Source organism: Macaca fascicularis, chromosome 8 (assembly GCF_037993035.2).
Source record: "Macaca fascicularis isolate 582-1 chromosome 8, T2T-MFA8v1.1".
Classification (NCBI taxonomy): domain Eukaryota; kingdom Metazoa; phylum Chordata; class Mammalia; order Primates; family Cercopithecidae; genus Macaca; species Macaca fascicularis.
In genome coordinates, this window is record NC_088382.1 from 17,121,424 (window position 1) to 17,140,385 (window position 18,962).

The 18,962-nt window shown below is 36.3% G+C and overlaps 1 protein-coding gene across 1 annotated transcript in view; it reads right to left on the reverse strand.

Moving 5' to 3' along the window:
* SGCZ (sarcoglycan zeta) overlaps positions 1 to 18,962 on the reverse strand; it is a 1,185,986-nt gene that overhangs the window by 48,853 nt on the left and 1,118,171 nt on the right. The window contains exon 5 of the mRNA XM_005562643.5: positions 16,406 to 16,528. Within this exon, the coding sequence (XP_005562700.1) occupies positions 16,406 to 16,528 (123 nt within the window). The remainder of the gene's footprint in view (positions 1 to 16,405; positions 16,529 to 18,962) is intronic.

The window sequence follows — 18,962 nt, forward strand, 5'->3', positions numbered from 1 at the left end:
ATGACATATCTCAAGTGCTGAAGGGAAAAAAAGTTTACCTTAGAATAGTGTATTTAGCAAAAACATCTTTCATATATGAAGAATAAATAAAAATTTTCTTTCCCAGAAAAACCAAAGCTGAGTCATCAATGCCAGCTCTGTCCTACAATAAATGCTAAAGGTATTACTTTGACCACAAAGGAAAGGACATTAATTAGCAGTAAGAAATTATCTAAAGGTATAAATGTACTCATAATAAGTAAACAGAAAAACACAGACTATTTTAACACTGTAACAATGGTGTGTTAACTACCCTTATCCTAAATAGACTAAATTATAAAGCATTCAAAAATAGTAACTACAGCAACTTTTCAAGACATACTCAGTACACTAAGGTATAAACAAACAAACAAACACACACAAAAATTTTATAAGTGAGCGAAAGAAGCCAAGGCATAGTTTTTAGTAGTTTTCTTCTTGTTTGTGCAAATAGTGTTAAGTTCTTATCAGATTAAAATAATGGGTTGTAAAATAGTATTTGCAAGTCTCATGGTAATCTCAAACCAAAAGTGTACAATAGATACAAAAAATACTAAAAAACAAGAAACTAAGTCCTATCACCAGAGAAAAATCACCTTCACTAAAGGAATACAGGAATGAAATTAAGAAGGAAGAGAAGACCATGAAAAAAAAACACTACAAAAAACAAAAAAATGGACTAAATTTTCCAATCAAAAGATGATGACAGGCTAAATAAATGAAAAAACCCAGACTCATTGATCTGTTGCCTATAAGAAACACACTTGACCTATAAAGATACAGATAGACTGAAAAGAAAGGTATGCAAAAAGATATTCCATGCCAATGAAAATCAAAAAAAAAGTGCAGGAGTTACTATAGTTATATCAGACAAAATAGATTTCAAGACAAAAGCTACAAGAAGCTACAAAGAAGGTCACTATATAATGACAAAGGTATCAATTCAGCAAGAGGATGAAACGATTTTAAATATATATGTACCCAACACTGGAGTACTCAAATCTATAAAGGAAATATTATTAGAATTAAAAAGAGAAATATGTCCACATACAATGATAACTGGAAACTTCAACATCGCACTCTCAGCATTCAACCTATTAGAGAGAGAAAATCAATGAAGAAACGTATGACTTATTCTGCACTACAGACCAAATGGATATCATATTTACAAAACATTTTATTCAATGACTACAAAAAACACATTATTTTCCTCAGCACCTGGATCATTATCAGGGATAGATTATATATTAGGTCACAAAATAAGTCTGAAAACATTCAAAAAAATTGAAATATATCAAGCATCTTCTGAGACCACAATAAAATAAAACTAGAAATTAATAACTACAGGAATTTTGCATACTATACAAATACATGGAAATTAAACCATGTGTTCCTCAATGACTAGTGGGCCAATGAACAAATTAAGAAGGGAATGGAAAACTTTCTTGAAACAAATAACATAAACACAACATACCAAAACCTACGGGATACAGCAAAAATAGTACTCAGAGGGAAGTTTATAGATATAAGTGCCTAAATAAACAGTGAAACAATGCATCTTAAAGAACTAGGAATGCATGCACAAACCAAACCCAAAATTAGTAGAAGAAACAAAGATTAGAGCAGAAATAAATGAAACTGAAATTTTCTAAAAAGTAAAAATAACAATACAACAAAAAGTTGGGTTTTAAAAAGTTAAAGAGATTGACAAACCTTTAGCCAAACTAAGAAAAAAAGATACAAATAAATAAAATCAGAAAGAAAAAGGGGGTCATTAGCAGCTATAGTTACTAATTAGTTACTATGAGCAACTATAAGCCAACAAATTGGAAAATCTAGAACAAATGAACAAATTTCTAGACACATACTCTCTGCCAAGATTGAGCCAAGAAGAGATCCAAAACCTGAGCAGACCAGTAAGAAGTAACAAGATCAAAGCCGTAATAAAATATCTACCAGTAAAGGAAAGCCTAGGATCCAATGGCTTCAATGCTGAATCAAAAATACCCCTCCAAAAACTGGGTATACCTCAACATAATAAAAGTTATATATGACAGACTCACAGCTAATATCATACTGAATGGGGAAAAACTGAAAGCCTTTCCTCTGAAATCTGGAATACAACAACGATGCCCATTTTCACCACTGTTATTCACCATAGTACTGGAAGTCCTAGCTAGAGCCATCAGACCAGAGAAAGATTTGGGCATCCAAATTGAAAACGAACAAGTCAAATTATCCTTGTTTATAGATTATATGATCTTATACTTAGAAAATCCTAAAGATGCCACCCAAAATGATTAGAACTGATAAACAAATTTATTGAAGTTACAGGATACAAAATCAACATACAAAATTTAGTAGCATTTCTGTATGCCAACAGTGAACAACCTGAAAAAGAAATAAAAAAGTAATCCCACTTACAATAGCACACATAAAATTCATTACCTAGGAATTAACCAATGAAGTGAAAAATGTCCAAAATGGAAACTATAAAACACTGATGAAAGAAATTGAAAGGGACACCAAAAAATGAAAACATTAGTTGATGTTCATGGATCGGAAGAATCAATGTTGTTAAAAAGTTCATACTACCCAAAGCAATCTACAGATTCAATGCAATCCCTATCAAAATACCACTGACATTCTTCACAGAAATAAAAAAAAAAAATCCTAAACTTTATTTGAAACCACAAAAAAATCCCAGAATAGCTAAAGTTTTCCTAATCAAAAAGAAGGAAACTGAAGGAATACATCACCTGACTTCAGATTATACTACAGAGCTATAGCAACGAAAGCAGCATGGTACTGTCATAAAAACTGACATGTAGACAAATAAAACATAATAAACAATCCAGAAACAAATCCACACACCTACAGTGAACTCGTTTTCAACAAAGGTGCCAAGAACATACACTGGAGAAAAGACAGTCTGTCAATAAATGGCATTGGGATAACTGTATATCCATATGCCAAAGAACGACACTAGGCCCCTGTCTCTCGCCATATACAATAAACAAATTAAAAGGGATTAAAGACTTAAATCTAAGATATAGATCTATGAAACCACTACAAGAAAACATCGAGTAAACCATCCAAGACATTGGGCAAACATTTCTTGAGCAATACCCTACAAGCCCAGACAACTAAGGCAAGAACGGACAAATAGGATCAAATCAAGTTAAAAAGCTTTTGCTGTTACAATCCACAAAGTGAGTCAACAAAGTGAAAGTAAACCCACAGACTGGGAGAAAGTATTTGGAAACTACCCATCTGACAATGGATTAATAACCAGATTACATAAGGAGCTCAAACAACACTATAGGAAAATATCTAAAAATTCAATCAAAAAATGGGCAAAAGGATGGATATTTCTCAAAAGAAAACACACACGGCAAACAGCCATATAAAAAACACTCAACATCACTGATTATCAGAGAAATGCAAATCAAATCTACAAGGAGTTATCGTCTTACCTGTTAAAATGGCTTTTATATCCAAAGGGCAGGCAATAATAACTGCTGGTGAGGACGCAAAGAAAAGGGAACCCTTGTATGCTATCAGAGGAAATGGAAACTAGTACAACCACCATAAAGAACAGTTTGTAACTTCCTCAGAAAAAAAGATTGAGCTACCATATGATCCAGCAATCCTACTGCTGGGTGTACACTCAAAAGAAGAGAAAATGTATATCAAAGAGACATCTACACGCCTATGTTTGTTGCAGCATTGTTTAGAATAGCCAAGATTTGGCAACAACCTAAGTGTCCATCAGCAGATGAATGGATAAAGAAAATGTGGTCCTTATACATAACGGAGTACTCTTTAGCCATTAAAAAAAAAAATGAAATCCAGTCATTTGCATCAGCGTGGATGGAACTGGAGATAATCGTGTTAAGTGAACTAAGCCAGGCACAGAAACACAAACATCATATGTTCTCACTTATTTGTGGGATGTAAAAATCACAACAATTGTACTCGTGAACATAGTAAAACGATGGTTACCACAGGCTGGGAATGGTAGTTGGGGTGTGTTAGGGGAGGTGGGAATGACTATTGAGTACAAAAAATAGAAGATAAAATGAATAAGACCTACTGTTGATAGCAAAACAGGGTGACTATAGTCAATAACTTAATTGTACATTTTAAAATGTACCTTAAAGCGTATAATTGAATTATAACTCAAAGCATAAATCCTTGAGGGCATGAATATGCCATTCTTCATGATGTAATTATTTCACACTGCATTCTTGCATTGACATCTCATGTACCCCATAAATATATACACATACTATATGCCACAGAAATTAAAAATTAAAACATACTATTTATAATCACTTCAAAGCAAATTTAAAGATTTATCAGAATATTTGCAGATAATTTATGCTGAAGTTTAAAAATTATTCCTGAAAGAGATATCAAAGAAAACTAAATAAATGAAAAGACAGAACATTTTTATGGATCAGAGGATTCAATATAGTAAAAATGACAATTCTCCTAAATTTTTGTACAGGTTTAAGGCAATTAAAGCAAGAATATTTTGAAGACTATAAATACATATTCTAAAGTCAATACATAAGAACAGAATAGAAACACATATTCAAAAATCAGTACATAGAGACCTAAGCCCAAGAATAACAATAATAATATTGAAATAAAGAATAAAGTTGGAGGAATCACTTTACCTAATGTAAAGGTCTATTATGTAGCTACAGTAAACAGATGTGATATTGTCAGAGAAATAGATATTCTGATTAATAGAATGCATTAGAGAAGCCAGAGATACACATCAATAACCTAATGGAGTTTTGACAAGGGTGTAAAAAGAAACAATGGAGGAAGAGAAAGCTTGGAACAAATGAATACACAACAGAAAAAAAGCAAAAAGATTGACTTAAGACTCACATCTTGTACAAAAATCAACCAAAAATATATCATAGACTTTAATGTAAGATACAAAACTATAAAAAGTTTAGGGGAAAATGTAGAAAATATTGTTACGTAGAGTTAGGCACATAGTTCTTATATTTTACACCAAAAGCAGAATTCATAAAAATATAGTGCATTAGACCTCAAAAATATTAAAAATTTGTCTCATGAAAGACTTGACTAATAGAATAAGAAAACAAGCTATGAGAGTAGGATAAAATATTTGCAAATCTATATATATCCTATAGAGGACTGTTACTTAGAATATGGAAAGGACCTCAAAACCATAACAAAAAAAACCCACAAATAATTAAATAGAAAATGGTCAAAAGATTTATAGACATTTTACTAAACTGAATATATGGCTGGCAAATAAACATATAAAGAGGTATTCAATGTCATTAGCCCTTAGGGAAATGCAAATTAAAAGCACAATGAGTCAGGCAAGGTGACAAATACTTGTGGTCCCAACTATATAGGTGGATGATCTGGGAGGATCACTTGAGCCTGGAAGTTCAAGACCAGCCTGGGCAACATAGCAAGACCCTGTCTCTTAAAGCACAATGAAGTATCACTACACAGCTATTATCATATGACAACACCAGACTGGAAAGGATGTGAAGAAATTGAATTCTTGCAGGAAAGGATATGAAGTATTATATTCATTCTGCAAAAAAGTTTATAGAACAAAACTTGCATCCACCATATGACCTAGCAAACACACCTCTAGATATGTATCTTAAAGAAAAAAAAAATTGTTCACACAAAAACTTACACACAATGTTCATAGTAGCATTGGTCATAATAGCCAAAACCAGGAAACAACCCAGATGTTCCTCAATGGATGAATAATTAAAATAAACTGTGATACATTCATACTGTAGATTACCAATTAGAAATAAGAATGCAACTATTGACATATACAACGACTTGGATGAATCTCCAGGAAATTATGCTGAGTGAAAAAGAAAATCTGGAAAGGTAAGTAACTACCGTATGATTATAAATTAACATTCTTAAACCATCGAAACTGTAGAAATGAAGAATAAACAAATGATTGTCAGGGGTTAACGTGAGGGTGGAGGAAAGTGAGTGAGGTTTCAAAAAGATAAGGGATGCCCACAGTGATGGAAATGTTCTGTGTCTTAACTGGATCAATGTCAACATCCTAGTTGTAACATGGTACTACAGTTTTATAAGATGTTACCATTGAGAAAAACTAGATGAATGTTGCAGATTCTCTCTGTATTATTTGTTACAACTGTATGTACAGTTATAACTATCTCAAAATAAAAGTTTATAATCAGTGTTTAGTTGGTCATTTCCCCCATAAACTCAGGATTTGGGGACTTCAATCTGAACATGAACCTTGGCCTGTAAGCCTATTCAAAACTTCTTCCAGGGGAAAGTTTTCACTGTCAAAGTGTGAGCTCCAGCCTACCTCTGAACACCAGTGCAAGGCTTAGAGGAATCAGAGCTCCTAACCTGGCCAGAGTAATTGGGAGTGAGATTCTGTTGCAGCAATGACATGATACATCCCATAGAGTAAAGTGACCATAGGTTTGATACTGTCACTGAGAAGAACAAAGGGAGAAATCAAATGGACCCAAACTGCAGGATTCTCTTTCATTTAATACCACAAAAAGCCTGTGTTTCAGCCACAGACAGGTACTACAATCCTCCATTGTTTGGAATTCAGCTAGTATAAACCCCCTACCAAGGCAATTGATATTCAAGGGAAATAGGCTGAGGACTGCATAGCCATTGATGTGTCTGGAATCTCAAGAGATCTAGCACGATATCAAACTCATACCATCAGAAAGCTACAAACCTGCACTATGGAATTTATTTCCTCTTAGGTCTTCAGAGAGTTGAAACTTAAGATTGTATAATCAATTTTGATTTTCTTCAATATTTAATACGATTTTACCATGTTCCTTTGGACTGAACTGTGTCGTTCCTAAATTCATATGCTGAAATCCTAACCCTCAATGTGATTGAGTTTGAAGATGGTATATTGAGAGACAATTAGGTTTAGATGAGGTCATGAGGATGGGGTCCTCTTGATGAGATTAGTGCCCTTATGAGAAGAAGAGACAACAGGTCTCTCTCTCTCTCTCACACACACACACACACACACACACACACACACACACACACACACACACGAAGACACAGCAACAAGGGAGCTGTCTGCAAGCTAGTAAGGAGTCTTTATCAGAGCCTGACCATGTTGGCACCCTGACCTCGAACTTCTAGCCTCTAGAACTGTAAGAACATAAATTGCTGTCTGGGCCCACTGGGTCATGCCTGTAATCCCAGCACTTTGGGAGGCCAAGGCGGGCGGATCGCGAGGTCAGGAAATCGAGACCGTCCTGGCTAACACAGTGAAACCCTGTCTCCACTAAAAATACAAAAAAAAATTAGCCAGGCATGGTGGCGGGTGCCTGTAGTCCCAGCTACTCAAGAGGCTGAGGCAAGAGAATGGTATGAACCCGGGAGGCAGACGTTGCAGTGAGCTGAGATCATGCCACTGCACTCCAGCCTGGGCAACAGAGCAAGACTCTGTCTCAAAAAACAAACAAACAAACAGACAAAACAGAAAATAAATTTCTGCTGTTTAAGCCACTCAGTTCATGGTATTTTGTTATGGGACCCTAAGCTGATCAAGACACATGTGAGGAATTCTTTTGTATTCTGAAACATGTTACCTATGGTTTATTAATAATTTTATTGCAATTTTTTGTTTGAAACAATTTTTAACCTAAAGAAAAGTCATGTGCATAATTTTAAAAAAACTCTTGTATATTCTTTGGGACCTCATTCAAACTTTGCTAAATCTGATTGGCTTTAAAACATGTCTGCAAGTTCTTAGCACTCCTTTTATAAAATGGTAGAGGCTGTTTCAGAAAATTTGGTACAGCTTCCTCCTCTCTCCCTCTTTGAAGGTTTACTCTTCAAACCATGAATTAAGGAAACTGAGGTACATGGATAGACCACATGTAGATGTTCTGACAGGTAGTCCTATCTAAGGTCTCTGATGACAACTACTATAAACTTCCAGGCATGGGGCTGAGCCAGTCTTCAAATGATACCAGCCCCCAAATTCTCAGCTGTCTCAGCCATCGCCCACTGGAGCAGAGATCAGCTACGTCCACTGAAGCCTGTTCAAGTTGCAGGTTGCAAGCAAAATAAATGCGATCATTGTTTTATAGCCAGTATGTTTTGGAGTAGTTTGCTACAGAGAAATAGAAAACTAGAAAATCATCTGTTCCAGTAATTCACTCTGTAGACAATGAGTCCAATCTAGAATCATGTGGTATACACAGCTAGAAAAGGTCCTGTTTCCTTCAACAGTTTCTCAGCTTTTCCTTGATTCGCAAACTTAGTATCTTCCAAAATGTTTCTCAATTTCACATGGTGCTAAATATCTTCAGGTAAATGCTCAACTTACATGTTTTTGTCTGATATAATATAGAAGTTATTTTTTTCTTCCTTTAACATCTTATCAGATGTCGCCTGATGTCTCTTTGGCCCATGACTGGTGGTGGTTACTTTCACTAGTTGACTGAGACTGGGACAGCCAGAGAGAGGTTCCCACTGGAGTTACTTTTCCCCCTATTAAAATTAATGTTTTAAAAATGTGCTTGGAATATATGAAAAAAATTCATGTCTCATATCACTTTCTCCCATTAGTCTTATCATCCATTGATATTTTTGCCTGAGATAAATATGACTCAGATGATTGTCAGATGTTGCTTTGCTTTTCTAATCCCATGATTTCTTGTACATTTTTAGTTGGCATTCTATTGTAAAAAATGATATTTATTTATTTCTTTATAATATGGATTCAAAGATTTTGATTTTATTCAATAAGTCAAATGTATTGTCATTATATATTTAAATATATTTTATATATTTATAGATACACAGGCATATATGGAAATATACAGTGACGTGTTTCTTAACAGGGTGATGTTCTCAGAAATGCATCATTTGGTGATTTCACCATTGTGCAAACATAAAGTGTACTTACAAAAATCCTGACAAACCTAGGCTAAGCGGTATAGCCTATTGCTCCTAAGCTACACACTGGTACAGCATGTTACTCTACTGAATACTATAGTCAACTGTAACACAATGGCAAATATTTGCGCATCTAAACACAGAAAAGGTACAGTAAAAATAATGCTATAAAAGATTTAAAAAATGGTACAACTTTATAGGGCACTTCCAGTTCTGAAGCTTGCAGGACGAGAAGTTGCTCTGAATGAGTCGGTGAGTGTTAAGTGAATGTGAAGGCCTGGAACTTTAGTATCCACTACTGTACACTTTATAAACACTGTGCACATAGGCGACACTGAATTTATTTAAAAATATTTTTCTTGGCCGGGTGCAGTGGCTCACACTTGTAATCCCAGCACTTTGGGAGGCTGAGGTGGGCAGATCACGAGAGGAGATCGAGACCATCCTGGCTAACACAGTGAAACCCCGTCTCTACTAAAAATATAAAAAATATTAGCTGGACATAGTAGCAGGCACCTGTAGTCCCAGCTACTCAGGAGGCTGAGGCAGCAGAATGGGGTGAACCTGGGAGGTGGGGGTTGCAGTGAGCAGAGATCGTGCCACAGCACTTCAGCCTGGGCAACAGTGCAAGACTCCGTCTCAGGAAAAAAAAAAAAAAATTATTTCTTTCTCCAAAAATAACCTTAACTTACTGTAATATTTTTACATTATATGCTTTTAAAAAACTTTTTGACTCTTTTGCAAACACTTAGCTTAAAACACAAACAAGTACAGCTGTACAAAACTAAACGCTTTCTGAATAATCTTATTATTCAAAAATATTTTGTTTCTTTATACTTTTATTCTATAAGCTTTTCCCCCTAAAGTTTTTCTTAAAAACATTTTTGCTAAACACTAAGAAAATACCCTGTAGCCCAGGTCTACAAAAAATCAGATTCATCAATATCACTGTCTTCCACCTCCACATCTTGTCCCACTTGAAGGTCTTCAGAGACAATGACATAGATGAAGCTGTCATCTCCTATGATGAAAATGCCTTCTTCTGAAATACCTCCTGAAGGACCTGCCTGAGGATGTTCTCCAGTTAACTTTTTTATAAGTAGAAAGAGTATAATCTAAAATAATGATAAAATCTACAGTATATTACAGTAAATAATAAACCAGTAAGAGTATTTACTATCATGATCAAGTATTATGTACTGTGCATAACTGTATGTGCTATAATTTTCTATGACTGGCTGCAAAGTAGGTTTATTTACACTGGCATCATGACAAACATGTAAGTAATATGTTGCGCTCTGACCTTAGGATGCTTATGACATCACTAGGTGATAAGAAGTTTTATCTCCATCATAACCTCATGGGACTACCATTGTATATGTGGTCCTTGGTTGGCTGAACAGTATATAGAACATAATTTTATACATATATAAAATATACATATGTGTATATATGTGTATATATGAAGACCAAGACTTCAATCCAGGTGCAAATACCAGGCGCTGAATGATGGCCAGCAAGGAGATAAAGTAACTGCGAGGAAGTCTTGCATGCCATATTCTATATATACAGTTTTCTTTAAGTTTGTTTTGAGATGGAGTCTCAATCTGTCGCCCAGGCTGGAGTGCAGTGGCAGGATCTTGGCTCACTGCAACCTCAGCCTCCTGGGTTCAAGGGATCCTCCTGCCTCAGCCTCTCGAGTAGCTGGGATGACAGGCACCCACCAGCACACTGGATAATTTTTGTAGTTTTAGTAGAGATGGGGGTTTCACCATGTTGGCCAGGCTGGTCTCAAACTCCTGGCCTCAAGTGGTCTTCCCTCCTTGGCCTCCCAAAGTACTGCGATTATAGGCGTGAGCTACCATACCTGGCCAGTTATGTATGTTGTATTTTGTTTTGAGACAGAGTCTCACTCAGTCGCCCAGACTGGAGTGCAGTGGCGCTTCACCTGGTTAACCAGGATGGTCTCGATCTCCTGAGCTTGTGATCCGCCCGCCTAGGCCTCCAAAAGTGCTAGTATTACAGGCGTAAGCCACCGCGCCCAGCCATGAATGTTTTTAACATCATGATATATAGGAAATCAGACTCTTTATTGATCCAATGGCAGGATAAATTATATCTCCAAGAGATTTTGTGGGTCTAAGACCTAAAGCTATAAGAGACATTTTACACATCAAATGAACAATTTTAAAACCTCTACAAAGAGAAGACAGTTGATATAACCACTTTTTTGGTGGCTGCAGGTAGAGGTGGAGGAATGAACTGTCCTCTTTAATGACTGTTCTCCCATTTCACCTTTCTGTTATTAATGATATTTTCAAGAAGTTTTGCTTTCACAAAACTATATGAAACATTTAAAACTTAAAAAAGTAAATCATGAAGAGGACTGTTAGTAAGGTGCTTAGAGGAAACAGCTTATTTTGTGAAGATGGCATTCTTTATTAGTTATACACTTCAAAACCTGAAATCAGGATTCACCTGGAGACTTGAGGAGGAGGTGAGGTGGTACTAATATTTAGTGTCTTGGAAGTTTTTATTCTCAGTAAGTTTTAAAAGCAACTAGAAAACTAGTTGAGTGACTGATCCAGGTCTACAAACTTTAATGCTTCACCAGAGAAAATGAAGTGATTGCACATTCCTTTTCTCAGCACCTAATCTAATCACATTTCTTCACGGGCTATTTGGACAAAGTGGCTCCATCCGGTTGCCTGAGTGTTACCGCATTCTTGGCATCTGGACAGCGAAGAGGAACAATGGCCTATCTAATAGAAAGGTTGAGTCCAAAGCTGACCCCATCGCAGTGTGCCAATTTAATAGACAAGAACAAGGATGTAGAAGATGAACTAATAAAAACAAACCAGAAGATATTGACTGTAACCCAGAAGCATGGTGTTTAATTTAAAAGACAGCTCTTCAGAAAGTCCTTTCTTCTGTTGTCAAACAAGCATCGGAACTTGTCTAGACTTCTAACCATTCAATTAGAATGGAGGCAAAGGACTGATACTCCTGGCTTTCGAACAAACACTAGGGCAGTGGGTGGATGCAGAGTGGGATTTCACGATACTTTCAGGTTGTCAGTTTTAATTGCTACTGTCTAAAAAAGTAGATATGCTTTCTCTCGGTACATTTAGCTATTGTCCTCTCTTACATCATAGAAAAAAAAAACAGGTCTAGGTCTAAGTCTGACTAATAGCTTTTAATTTATCATGAAACAATTCTACGGGGCTGATGTCTTTCACTTGTTAAAGGAGAGTGGCTTATTCGTGAAATTTGTTTTCTCAAGTTAATATACTACGTGGAATACGAATGAAACTACAGAGCGCAGTTGACTGATTGTGCCTGAAAGCACTAAGTTTAAGAGACTTCTGTGTGTAAAGGTTTATTCCTTTTGTTGTTCTTGTTGACTAGGTCTCAAAAGATAATTGGATTCAGTCATACCTTTGGCCAATAGTAGGGAATACAAAATAAAAATATAGTTTTCAATTGTGCATAGGTGAGCTAAAGTATAAAACTCCTATATATTCAGTGATACAGAGAAGACATGTTAAGGTCAAATAAATATCATTATATTAAGATTCAAGCAGACTTCTGCTGGGCAAGACAAGTAATGTCAAGAGTGAAAAATCACAAACCTTAAGCATGTGATTGCTCTTTGTGGTGATGGGGCATTCATAGGTGGTGGTGTTCAGGTATGTATTTACCATTTTACTTCTGTCCCCCTGCACCCATGAGTATCTGAATGTATCAGGTAAATTCCTGCTGCTTTGTAGGTAGAGTGAATGTAAATATCATGAGCTACCCTAGATCTGTGAATTACTATAGTCATAACTGATTTTGCCTCAGATGTACAGACACACCCCTTGTCTAAATGAATCCATCCACTGACGTCATCCTGAAAGAAAAGTTCCTTTATAAGATGGCATTGCTCAAAAAATAAAAAGCTGAAAGGGATCCAATTTAATTCCTATAAATATTGCTTAAATAAGTTTGTGCCACGAATTTGAAATTATAGAATAAACTACACAGGCATCTCTCATCACATCTAACTTTGAAGTCCTGTCAGCACAGTATCTAATTTATATGAAGCACCCTGGAGTCAATGTCTCTTTGTACTATTATTTGTCAAATGATTCAAGCACTGCTTTAAAGTATATGTGAGGTTACTAATCAATCTTAATGCTCTAAAATTGCATGCTATGCTACACACATTTTTTTTTCCTCTAAGCACATGAAATTCTAAATTATATTTGCCTTGATATTTTTATTTTTCTTTCTTTAAGGAGTATCATGGGAAAGAATGAAGCTGTTGTAAATTTAATATCTGCTATTCTGGTAAAGGAGTAAAGGCCTGGCAAGAACTAGTTTGTCTATGTGCCTGTGTGTATGTTTGTGACTCTAGGGTGTGTAAATGGTAAATGGGTTCTTGTAGGAGACAAAGAAATGTGATTGTTTAATGAGGAAAGTTCTAATCAAATGAAATATTCTATAATTTACCATTTATTTTTTAACGATGTTCAGCCTATTGTACCTCCGCATAAGGTTAAAAGTCAACATTGTTCGCTACTGGCAGTCTCACAGTTTGTGGGTATTTCTTTCGTTCTAAGTATTATGTTTCAACCTTGTACAATAATCTGCTGTAACTTTATTATTTTATTAAGATCATCTGAATGCATATGACACAGACTTATAATTAACTAGGGGTGTCTGAGATGATTGGAAAATATAGATCAATTGAGAACATTTTACAAACATACGGGATGGGGAAGCAGGAGAAGCAATAGGAGGAAGAAGGGCGAGAGACAGACCAAAGGAGAAAGAGAAAGGGAGAGAGAAGAGACAACTGCTTTAAGGCATTTAATTAAAAAGCAGAAAAACTTAGATATTTCAGGAAGCACTTTCTTGCCTATCTGGGCTAAGGAAGCACTTAGCCCAAGCAACATTTCAAGGATGGTATCCGGGCTACTAAGCAAAAGCAGAAAATGAATGTGACTATCTGCCTTTACTTCACTGGAACAATTATGAGACAGGTAAAGGTAATATAAATATCAGAAGAAGTGAAAATTCCATGAGATCGTAAAAGCTGCCAAGAGCTCTAGAATCTCCCTTTACTTATGATTGTAAAGTACCCAGTGAGAATATCTGAATATGGCTTAAATATATTTTTGATAAGTTCTGTAATGTCCTGAAATTTATCTCAGGCTTACGTTGGTCTCAAGAGTGACGACCAATAGGCATTACCAGGGTTCAAAGATTATTAATATTGCCGAGTTCCCCTGAAGGCATTTATACCCTAGGGCACCTCACTTACTCACCAATAAGCAATTCAAATGTGAGTGCTCAGGGCCCTACAACCAATGTCCTTTATGATTTGTCTGTGTTCTGTGCCAAACAGACCTCTCTCTCTCTCTCTCTCTCTTTGTCCCTGCTCTCCTAACTCAGGACTCAAGAAGGTTAATCTGTACCCTCCATACATGCCTCCTTTCCTAGCCTTCCCACGAAGTCTTAAGAAAAATGGACATCAACCAGGTAAGTATTCATGGGGACCATCCTAAACACTCACCCAATGGTGGAGGCTCCACCCTCTCAGCAGAACATGCTCCCAAGGGAAAGGAGGGACAGGGGTGGGGATAAGGGTGGTGGGATTTGATTCAGGCCAGGGGATACACAGTGAGGGTCCCCATTCAATAATCCCTATTGAATTTCATCACCACTTAATAACATATCTTTGTATTTTATTGTATTATATTTTTGAGAGAGGGTCTGTCTCTGTCACTTGTGCTAGACTGCACTGGCATGATCTTGGCTCATTGCAGCCTTGACCTTCTGAACTCAAGCTATCCTCCCACATCAGCCTCCTGAGTAGCTGGGACTATGGACACACACCTTCATGCCTGGTTCATTGTAAAAAACTGTGGTAGACACATGGTCTCACTATATTGCCCAGGCTGGACTTGAACCAAGTGATTCTCTCACCTCTGTTTCCCAAAGTGCTGAGATTACAGGCATGAGCCACTATGTCCAGCCAATACGCCTTTTACAATTTTTAAGTTCAGGAGTACATGTGCAGGTTTATTACAGAGGTAAACTTGTGTCATGGGGGTTTGTCGTACACATTATTTTGTCACTCAGGTATTAAACCTAATACTCATTAGTTATTTTTGCTGATCCTCTCCCTCCTCGCAACCTCCACCCACTTATAGGCTCCAGTGTGTTGTTCCCCTCTACGTGTCCATGTGTTCTCATCATTTATAGCTCCCATTTATAAATGATAACGTGGTATTTGGCTTTCTGTTCCTGCATTAGTTTAACACACCTTTCTCGAAATCAACACAGGCCCTCTTGTCTCCAACATTTGTAATATCAATATTATCATCATTAATAAATATAAAGAGCCAACACAACATCTTCATTATGGACTGAGCACATTCTCAGCACACAAATGCACACACATGCATTTAATTTGACCACTAAAGTTACTATCATTTCAGTTATTCAGATGAGGGAAAAACAGAGGCATCGAGAATTGAATATATTGAGGCAGAGGCAGGATTCAACCCAAATAGCTCAAGAACAGAGTTGATGTTCTTCAGCTGCCATGCTAACTGCTCTCACGTAGCCCACAGGACTGTTTGACCCAAGTTAATATGGATAGATACTCATGAACTGTTTCCAAACTCAAGTTTGGGAAACATTAAGTCAACTATACTTTATTATTTTCTTCTTGTTTTTTAAAATGTAAGCCTCCTTGGGTACTTTCAAGGGATTGTTAAATATGTTATCAAAATAAAATTTCTCATGGTTGTGAATCAAGTAATTCAGAAGAGATTGCGCTTAAAATTGTCATCAAATTATTCGCCACTCCTGGTCCCACTTTTACCTTTTTTAAAATTTTAATTTCAGCTGTTGGTTGACTTTAATGACCCCCATATTATAATAATGATTTTGAAATAACAGGTGCATAGCATTCGTTTTTTATTTACATACTTTTGAGGATAATTATGAATGCTATATAAAATGAATTTAGTTTACTTTTATGATAACTTCCCCCTTACTTAATTCTAAAGTTAAAATTTCCATTTTAGTTCCTTCACACGTCTCTTATTTTAAAAGAATACTCCCTAATTATGATTTGTTAGTCCCCTTTACTCAGAATTTGCACTTATCTCTACCCCGCCCAGCCACATCATTTTCTTCCACCTACCTCCACCTGAGAGATAGCTTCACTTTTATGTCATTAAGGCTGCTAACATCTGCACTGTCTTCTACAACCACAACCAGTGCCGTCCATTTGAAGACAATTTGAAAAACAAATGCTGTGATTATGTAAGACTCTATTTTATGCATAGGAATCATCCATCTTATTAAGTAGCTTCTTGTGCAGTTGTGTTCTTTAAAGAAGTAAACCATTTTCCAAGACCTCCATCTACAGTACCTGTAACTTTCAGCTTTTCAGCACCAATGGTAATCTCATCTTCATCTGCAGAAAACAGCACCCTGCCATCTTCACTGGCTCTCACTTCAAATCTCTTACACTGAGCTTCCACAGCATCAGCTCCTACGGTCAGAGGAAAGGTTTAAAAATGAAACTGGTATGCAGGAAACCATTAACATGTACTTTTTGGAAAAAGACTGGAAATGCATATATTATTTATTTATCTCTTTTGTATTTTTTGCATCTGAGTTAGTATTTTTAAACTGTCACCATTTTCAGGAGGCTAATTTGGTAACGTATTTCCGTGCTAGGCTGGTTAGACAGACAGGTGACCTCTAGATGCCTGACATAGTGTGTGAGTTTAGCCAGTTAGGAGCCCTTCACATACCCACAAAAAGGGACAATGTTCGCTTTATTCTGTGTTGCAGGCTGAAAACTTGGCATCGTACCTGGCACATGCTGGATGCTTAATAAGTACTTGTGGACTGAATGCCTCTCGTGCCTTCCCTTTGCAAGGCACACAATAGTACCCATGCTTGCTACATCACGGGGGACTTGTTAAGCATTATTCAATTATGAATCTTTAGTTAGTCTACATGCCATAGATCGTAATATTGATGTTTTCTACCCTTTGATATAACTGAATTTTAATCAATTTTATAGTACATCTTGAAATTATATACATAATTTTCTTAGTGGTCTGTAATGTATCTTCCAAACAATAATTTTCCTGACTTATTGAAAAACTGTATTAAATAAATGTAATTACAAAACCAACTTATTGGCCAATTCTACACACTAATCTATACACAAAACTCAAAGTCAGTTTCCATATTTGGAAAACACAATTAGTTTGAGCATTAGGCTTTGGCAAGAAAATCTAACTGGGCCTTGAAGATGAATATTAACTTAGGAGAAAGAAATTTGAGATAATGGACAGTGATAAGTGATCTTCCCATAATACCAATTTCTTTCTTCGGGCATAACACATTTGGCATATGGATCTATAGTTCTCACTCCTATTAAGATAGGAAATATTCCTCATCTTCTATTTATATGAAAAGCTCTTATCAGATAGAACCCAGCTGAGTCAGGGAAGTAGGAATCACACATGTTGTGCATAGTTCTTTTCATTTGTCTTTATATATTCACATTATTTATTAGATATATGACACCTAGGAGCTCAAAGGAGGACATCCATCTTTGTATTCAAAAATATCCTTAAATTAGGAAATGTGTCTGCTTCTAGCAGCCCTAGTAGATGAATATTAAATAGCTGAATAAATACTTGACTTAACCATTTTTTCGTCCCTAACCCCACCTCAGCACTACTTCCAAGGCTAGCCAATAGGCTGCAAAAAAATTACTCCTCCCCACCATCATAGCTGTTGACGAGCATTAAACAAGAGAAAAAAATAATTTAAACCCTAGTAACATGTAAGCTACTTTCTCCAAAAGCAATATGTAATTTTTTAATATTCTGAAATTACCTACATGCTTCCAGGACCACATAAGAAATTTGACAAGCTTCAACTAGGGATATCTAAGTAAGATTAAAACTAATGTTAAACTTTTGGGGTGTCAAGTTCAAAACAACAGATTTTCAAAAATATAACTCATGCTCTTTAAAATTTTTTAAATAAAGACCTTTCCTTATATAATTTTTTTTTTTTTTTTTTTTTTTTGAGACAGAGTCTTGCTCTGTGCCCCAGGCTGGAGTGCAGTGGCGCGATCTCGGCTCACTGCAAACTCCGCCCCCCCGGGTTCACGCCATTCTCCTGCCTCAGCCTCCTGAGTAGCTGGGACTACAGGCGCCCGCCACGGTGCCCGGCTAATTTTCTTGTATTTTTAGTAGAGACGGGGTTTCACCGTGTTAGCCAGGATGGTCTCGATCTCCTGACCTCGTGATCCGCCCGTCTCGGCCTCCCAAAGTGCTGGAATTACAGGCTTGAGCCACCGCGCCCGGCCTCCTTATATAATTTAGTGAAAATATGGAAACCTTTGAAAAAGACCTATTGTCCTTGGTCATAGTTATTGCATTTGATCTTGGAAACATTATTTCAGCAGCTTGTATTCACTTGAGTGTGATTTCTTCTAATCATAGCCTAATCTTATTTTGTGCCACAGAAGACAATGAGCCCTAGTAATCCAGTTATTGGGTGATATTCAAAAACCTGTGCCAGAGGCCAATGTGTTAATACATGCGACTTACTCTGAGGGACTCAAGCATACATTAACCCTGAACTGCCTGAAAAATATAGATATTTTACACATAAAACCTCAATATTTACACTACATTGCTTCCTTCAAATACTCAGTTGCTGAGCATAATTGATTGTCAAAATATATCACTGACTTTAATGGCACAGACGTACATTAGATAACGTTAAACACACACACAAAATAGCAAGACTTTTCTTGGCATAACACATAATGTCATTATATGAAAGATACCTTATTAACATAAAATGCTATATTGCATGACATATAAACTATTAGAAAAATAAGTGGAGCAGTGTCTGCATATGGTAAAGTGAGGTGAAATCTTAGTTCATTA